This window comes from Protomyctophum bolini (genome assembly GCF_963924005.1).
Source record: "Protomyctophum bolini genome assembly, chromosome: 24".
Taxonomy (NCBI): Eukaryota; Metazoa; Chordata; class Actinopteri; order Myctophiformes; family Myctophidae; genus Protomyctophum; species Protomyctophum bolini.
In genome coordinates this window covers 23,703,300-23,710,799 of record NC_137885.1, presented here as the reverse complement: position 1 = coordinate 23,710,799, position 7,500 = coordinate 23,703,300, and the positions used below count along the sequence as shown (strand labels likewise).

The window sequence follows — 7,500 nt, the reverse complement described above, 5'->3', positions numbered from 1 at the left end:
AGTTGTCATGTTCCTTCTGTGTAGCTCATTTGTTGGTCAAGCCCCAACTGTACGTGTACGCGCACACACACACACACACACAGACGTTCCTCTCCTGTCATCATGCATTAAAAACCTCTCCCTTTCCTTCTCTCTCTCTCTCTCTCTCTCCCAATTATACTCAATTATTTCACCCCCTCACCATTCCTGAAAAAATCACCCTCTTTCCTCTCTTTGAGTAACCCATCACCCCCCCCCCCCCCCCCCCCCCCTCTCTCTCTCTCTCTCTGTGTCTCTCTCCCTCGGTCTCTCATCCCCTGCTCCTGAGAGACAATGTCTTGTAACAATACCGTAGTTAATCTCCGTGTCAAAGCCGTTTTTCCTCTCCGCTGAACACACACACACACACACACTCACAGACACGCACAGACACACACTCACAGACACCCATGCACGCACGCACGCACACACACACACACACACACACACACACGCTCTTTAATTAATTTCATCTTTATTTCAAATTCACGGTAAAAAAACAGGGAACGGCATAACATTATACAGAATGCAGGTGATTAACGAACAAATCGTCAACGTCACGGAGTGCCGTTTGCTCACTTATACGGTCAGCTGCTCACGCTAAACTAATGAATACACGTATTTTTCGAGCCAATAAATAACACAAAGGCACGCACGCCGCTCACGCTCGCACGCACACACACACACACACACACAGAAGCGGACGTGCACGCAATCTGTTCTTCGTCTCATTCGGACCAAACAACAGCTGTGACAGACCAAATAAAAACAACAACTCTCTCTCTCTCTTCTCAAATTGGTTTTAAATGGAAGCGCTTTAGGAACCGTTACGAGCTCCTTTTCTTTCAGTTCTCAGTGTATAGAAACCTCCGATGCTCTTGAGTGTTTTTGTGGTTTTTTTCAAACCAAAGGTCACAAGCAGGGCTCACGTTTCATATCAACAAATGTATATATGCTACTAAGCGATATACTATCCCTCTCTGTGCCAACGGTATGCTTTTGGGCGGACGGGCAATAACGTTTGAAAGTCGTCGCCCCGCCACCCCCCCCCCCCCCCGTAATAAAATAACTTGAGTCTCTCTGGTATATGAATGTAATATCCAAGGAGATCTCTCTCTCTCTCTCTCTCTCTCTCTCTCTCTCTCTCTCCCTCTCTCTGACCCCTCCCCCCTCCCTTTGCTTAACCCATTTTGGGCGGGAACCCCTTTTGGTGTTTTAAGCATTCTGTTATACTGTAGTTATTGAAAACTAGCAGATCTACAAGCTCTATGAGCCTGTATAGGTCTGCTATTTTTGAAAAATCGTGAAAATGTGGCAACATTTTTAATTAAAATATTGTCTTCTGGGGGGTCCCCTGGAACTACATATTTTGCGATGGGGGTTTGTGGCCCAATAGAGATAATTCTGGGGGTCCTTGACATGAAAAAGGTTGAGCACCACTGACATAGAAACATGGGTTTTTCAGAAAAAATGTTAGGATTTAGACGCCTTTTTTTTATCGACCTCAGTCCAAAATGGGCTAATTAAACAGATGGTTATAAAGTCATATTGTAATGGATTTCAGCTGAGATGAATCTATCCCTTCCTGAAGTGTGTCTCTCTCTCTCCCAAACACAACCTCTCTGCATCATCAGGTCTCAGTTCAGTGTTTTTTTCACAGCGGGGTCCTGCTATAGTTATATAGGAACCAAATCAAAACCCTGGCTTACAGGTCTGTAGAACTCTGAGGGCTGTATTTTGCGTGTCTTAAGTACCAGGTCTTATTCCCTAACTTGAGTAAACTAAAGACCTGGAGGCGTGATCAATGTCATTTGCCTATTCTGAGTGGCCAAAGAGCATTGATCACGCCTCCAGGTCTTTAGTTTACTCAAGTTAGGGAATAAGACCTGGTACTTAAGACACGCAAAATACAGCCCTGAGTGTATATACAAGTGGAACCAAATCACGTAGTCATGTAGATCGGCCATTTTCACAACATCTGTGGAAACCGAGTCAGGCTGGGTTCCAGCCTGACTCCGTGATGGCTATAGGCGTCCCCCTCCTCAGTTCAAATGTGATTGTTTTGATTGAGAACGGCTGCAGTCAGTAGTGTAACTTGCTCTGCCGTGTGTCTCTCTCTCTCTCCTCCTGCCGCAGTTCAACCGCTGCATCACGTCGCAGCTCATCAAGTGGTTCAGCAACTTCCGGGAGTTCTACTACATCCAGATGGAGAAGTTTGCGCGGCAGGCCATCAACGAGGGCGCGGCCGCGTCCGAGGAGCTGGCGGTGAGCCGCGACTCGGAGCTGTTCCGAGCGCTCAACATGCACTACAACAAGGCCAACGACTTTGAGGTAACGGAGCGCAGCGCAGTGCAGTGTGTGTGTTTGCGTGTGCGTGTGTGTGTGCACGCTCGTGCGATGTGTATGCGTGCGTGTATGTGATGTACTCTGCATGGGCGGCAGTGGATCAGGGGTAGAGTGACCGGATGGTAAGCGAAAGTTTCCCAGTTGGATCCCTGTGGGCTCCCCCAGAGTGAGTGTCGAAGTGTTCCCCTTGCATGGTTTCCTCCGCCATCGGTGTGTGAATGTGTGTGTGTGTGTGTGTGTGTGTGTGTGAATGAATGGGTGAATGTAATGCACAATCTATGTAAAGCGCCTTGGATATAGGCGCTATATAAAGGCACCATTCACCACCGCCATCAGTTGCAGAATCTAGCATTCAATTTGCGTTAGTGTGCATATAACATATCTTGCGCGCGGGCGGGAGAGACGTGATTGGTGAATGAGCATCCTATCATTTAATTTAAGTGATTTAAATTATAGATAATGGATTTCATAAGTGAATCCACAATCCACGCGCCGAAACCAATGAGCTGTCCCGCGGAATGAACATCAAGGTCTCCCCTCCTCCCCGACAATACAGAACCTGTAAACAAACACACAGATCTAAGCGTGCACGCGCACACACACACACACACACAAACACACACACACACACACACACACGTCCTCTAAACAGTCAGCTGTTCAGACTGAGTGCAACAGTCACCTCGCGATTCTGCTGAGGTGCGGATGTCGAAGGAAGTGCGAGCGTACGTTCATGTGTGTGTGTGTGTGTGTGTGAGTTCAATGAGGCGAGAGAGGACAATGCTTGAGGCTTCGGTGTCCTTGTCAAAGCGATTTGCAGCAGTCACGTTCCTCTCTCTCTCTCTCTCTCTCTCTCTCTCTCTCTCTCTCTCTCTTTCTCTCTCTCTCGCCCAATATTGTTCTAAGGGGGCCCAAGGGCCTTTAAGCTATACAACGTCCCATCACCGGCATTTAGATAACCATTAGCACACACTTCATTGCCAGTACGCACACGCGCGCACACACACACACACACACAACACGACACAACCCAACACAACACACACCTTAGCAGGCAACTTTGCGTAAGGATGGACATTTGCAAAACCCACACAATGCATGCACAGCGACTCACACACGTGTGCAGACGCCGGCGTGGCGTGTTTTCTAAGTGTCTTGTGTCGGAGGAGTCACCAGAACAGCACGCTTTGCATAATGAGAGTCAGGTAGCCTTCACAGGTGTATGTAAAAATATACACGGAAGGCAAAAACACACACACACAAACATGCAAATGATGCTGAGAAGCGTGCGTGCGTGTCGAGGGACCATGTCTTTTCTGGGTCAGCGCCCGTGAACTTGAAATACCATGGAAGTTGTCCGGCGGTCGTGTTAAGCGGTCATATGGGTGGGCCAGAGCATGTTTATCCTACGTTTTGCACTCCGACGTTTTGAAGTGCCATGACTTGTTTTTATGTTATTATTTTGGACTGAGCGCTTTGTCAATTATTCGGGGAGTCCCTCCCTCCATCCCTCCATCCCTCCATCCATCCATCCATCCCTCCATCCCTCCATCCCTCCATCCCTCCATCCATCCCTCCATCCCTCCATCCATCCATCCATCTGCCCAAGGGGTGCACATGGTTGCCTGGGGACTCTCTCTCTCTCTCTTTTTCTCTCTCTTTCTCTGTGTCGTTCTGGGTCTCTCTCTCATTCTCTCGCTCTACCTCTCTCTCTTTCTTCCACTGTGGCGTTCCCTCGCTCGCCCCGCTGTCAAACTCACAGGCGTGAAACTGGAACTGTGGCCGATTCAGCAAGTCTTCGACACACGCATGCACGCACGCACACACACACACACACACACACACACACACACACTGAGCGAGACTTCTCCTTTTGCCAAATTTAGCATCATCAGAGTTCCACCTTGGTTTGTCCCCCACCGCAACACACCCCTCCTCCTCTCCTCTCCTCTCCTCTCCTCTCCTCTCCTCTCCTCTCCTCTCCTCTCCTCTCCTCTCCTCTCCTCTCCTCTCCTCTCCTCTCCTCTCCTCTCCTCTCCTCTCCTCTCCTCTCCTCTCCTCTCGTTCCTTCCTCCGTCCCTGTCTGTGCCTCCTCCATCCTTCACCATGTCTCCCTCTATGTATACAGAGCTCTAAAGAGTGAATGGCAGGCCGAGTGACTGTTTAAAGTCATGTAATGCAATCAAATAGGACTTTTCTGTGTGGATGTATGGGCTGTGAAGGCCAGAGAGTAGTTTTTGGACACTCAGTAAAGGCGTTCCCGCATAACTTCCAGGTATGATGATGATGTCACACGCCACCGTATAGAGCGAAGCCTGCAGTCATATTAGCGTCCCGTCCACGTAGCTGTTAGCTTACCGTTCACGTAGCTGTTAGCGTCCCGTTCACATAGCTGTTAGCGCGGCAGAAAGAATGCCTCGTCTCTCCTATACTCCAGGGCGCTCTCTGTGGTTTAGATCTGATGGATATACTACGCGCTTCATTTCCGACTTCAACATGCCTCTCGTTCAAAATATGAATGCTTTGGAGCTTCTAGCGATATAATAGACTCGAGACCACGTTAAGCTAACAAAATATTCAGAGTAAAAGCGGCCATGTCTTTCCGGCACCCCAGAGCTCTTATTTTGAAGGCATCCCGGCACCGATTGTGTTAATTTACAAAGATAACATTTTGTAAAAAGTACATATTTAGCCCCATGTTCGAATGCCCCCCCCCCCCCCCTGTCAAAAACAGCAAAAATCGCTAAAACAAAAGAAAGCAGCAAAAAAAAGAACACTAACCTTTTTTTTGGTCTATAATAACAACCTGAACCTTGGTTGAAAGAAGCTAAAGTTGTCCTTTAAAGTAAACAGATGTTGGAACCTTCGGCCTGCCGTGTGGTGGTCGTGTCCGGGACCGTCTGGCTCTGATGTAAATAAGAGCGTCTTCTCTTGTAGGTCAGCGTGCTTCATGTTTCAGCGCCAGCGTCTTCAGTGTGAGTCACCTCACCTATATAGCTGTATAACCCATTATAGGCCTGAGGCCCCATTATAGAAGAATGTCTTCTAAATACCAACCATGTTTTCTGAAAATCCTATATCTTTGTACATTATGCCAGTGCAGGTTCTCAACATTTTTCATGTCAAGGACCCCCTGGAATTATCTGTATTTGGCCATCTGAAAATACGTTGTTCCAGGAACTCCCTGTGTTCTTATAGACCGGCTCGGCCCGCTTTGAATAAGAATGTGTTTCTCTTCCACTTTATGTCGGCAGGGCAGAATTCAATGAAATCGACGTCGGCGGCAGCCATGGAGAATACTTAGTTTCCCATTGGCCGGAGGGCATGTGTGTGTGTATTATTTTCAGATAACGGCACACAGCCTCGTGGCCTCCTATAACCGTTCTAAATGAATAAACATTATATGAAACCCCGTGCTGCATGCATGCATGCGTGGTTCCTTAACCCATTCTGACCTGAGATCAGATTCATACGAGGTTTCCACTGGACACACACTGGTCTGATTATTAACCCATTCTGATCTGAGATCAGATTCTAAAAATATCAGTCGTTCTTCGATTTTTCCAAAAATAGCAGACCTACAAGCTCGTAGCACGCCACTCGGTGGCGCGCTATGAGCTTGTAGATCTGCTATTTTCAAATAGCTAAAGCATAACATGATGCTAAACACCAGAATGGGTTCCCGTTCAGAATGGGTTAAGCTATAGCTTAACAAAAAAAACAAACAATGTGGGTTTCAATATAACTCCCCACGTTTCTGGGGAGCAGAAAACGTACGCGCGTTTCCGCATGCGTTTGTGTGTGAAAGTTGGTGCTGGTTTCTAGGTCGCCGCCACTACAACCTCTCCCTTGTGCATTCATTCACCGTAAGGTAATGTTTATTCCAAGGTTGATGAAGATGGTGCCGACACAAAGATTCTATTTAAAGAGCGTCTTGCCCCCAAAATATGAATAAACACTGTTGTTTTTAATTGCTGGTAAGTGGCCGTGAACGGCGTTTAAGCAGGATAATCAACGACGTGTAATGCAATTATGGAGAAACAAGGCTGATCTGCGTCAGCTGATTAACCTCTGCAGAGTGAACCGTTCTAAGGCCTGACGTCGAAATTTAAAAAAGTTCTCCTAAATCCTAACAGTTTTCTGAAAGACCCATGTTTCTATATCAATATTTCATGTTTTATGTGAATTTGGCCGCCGTCAAATTCCATCTGTAAGTATGTAGTTCCAGAGACCCCCCCCCCCCCCTCAGAAGCAAATATATGAGTTAAAAACGTTCGCTCTGAAAGAATATATATATACGGTATATAAAGATTTGCGCCACATTTTCACGATTAAAAAAAAATTAGCAGAGCTACAAGCTCGTATAGCTCGTATAACATCACCTGGTTGAATCTTAATTAGCCATGCAGTACGACGTCACCTGGTTGAATCGCTATATACCGATTATTGAACGTATATATATACCAATGCTCGAATAAGAGAGGGTTCAAATCTGATACCAGATATTCTGGGATTTTCTGTTGTAACGGGCGTGTAATGTTGCGTGTGCGTTTGAGTGTGTGTGTGTGTGTGTGTGTGTGTGTGTGTGTGTGTTGTGTAACTGTGTGTGGCTTGGAGTAAACATGGCCCCAGTAATTATAGCGGCTTCATTAATTGTCTTCTTTGCCCTCCTCCCATCTCTTTCTTCTCCTCTCCTTCAATGTGCACCTTTCAACTTTCCTTTCTTCTCTTACCTCTCTGTCTCTCTTCATCCGCACTCGCATTACTCTTTCCGTGCGTGCGTGCACGCCCACACACACACGCACACACAGCACACCCCTCCCTCCATAACAATTTGGTCATAATTGCTGCTCTGCCCATGCACTAAAGTACAGTAACAAGAGATATAGGGGGAGAGAGAGAGAGAGAAGGTATACAGGCGATGAGGGAATGGTCTGCTCTTCAGGAAAGCGTATAAATAGAAGAAGCAAGGTGAAGAATGGCGTCTGTACCTGCCAGGAGGCATATAGAACAGTGGTGCTCATAGCTTTCCATGTCAAATGTATGTAATGTATTTGGCCACAGACCCCATTGTGAAAATAATTTGTGCCAGAGATTTGTGTTGTTGTAATTAGTAGTCAGGACCCCCCCGCCCCC

At 47.0% G+C, this 7,500-nt stretch overlaps 1 protein-coding gene across 1 annotated transcript in view; it reads left to right on the top strand.

Annotated features, from left to right (window-relative positions):
* Positions 1 to 7,500, top strand: part of LOC308311822 (prospero homeobox protein 1-like) — a gene marked incomplete at its 3' end in the record, with an annotated part of 54,050 nt that overhangs the window by 24,809 nt on the left and 21,741 nt on the right. The window contains exon 9 of the mRNA XM_080758598.1: positions 2,155 to 2,349. Coding sequence (XP_080614724.1) covers positions 2,155 to 2,349 — 195 coding nt within the window. The remainder of the gene's footprint in view (positions 1 to 2,154; positions 2,350 to 7,500) is intronic.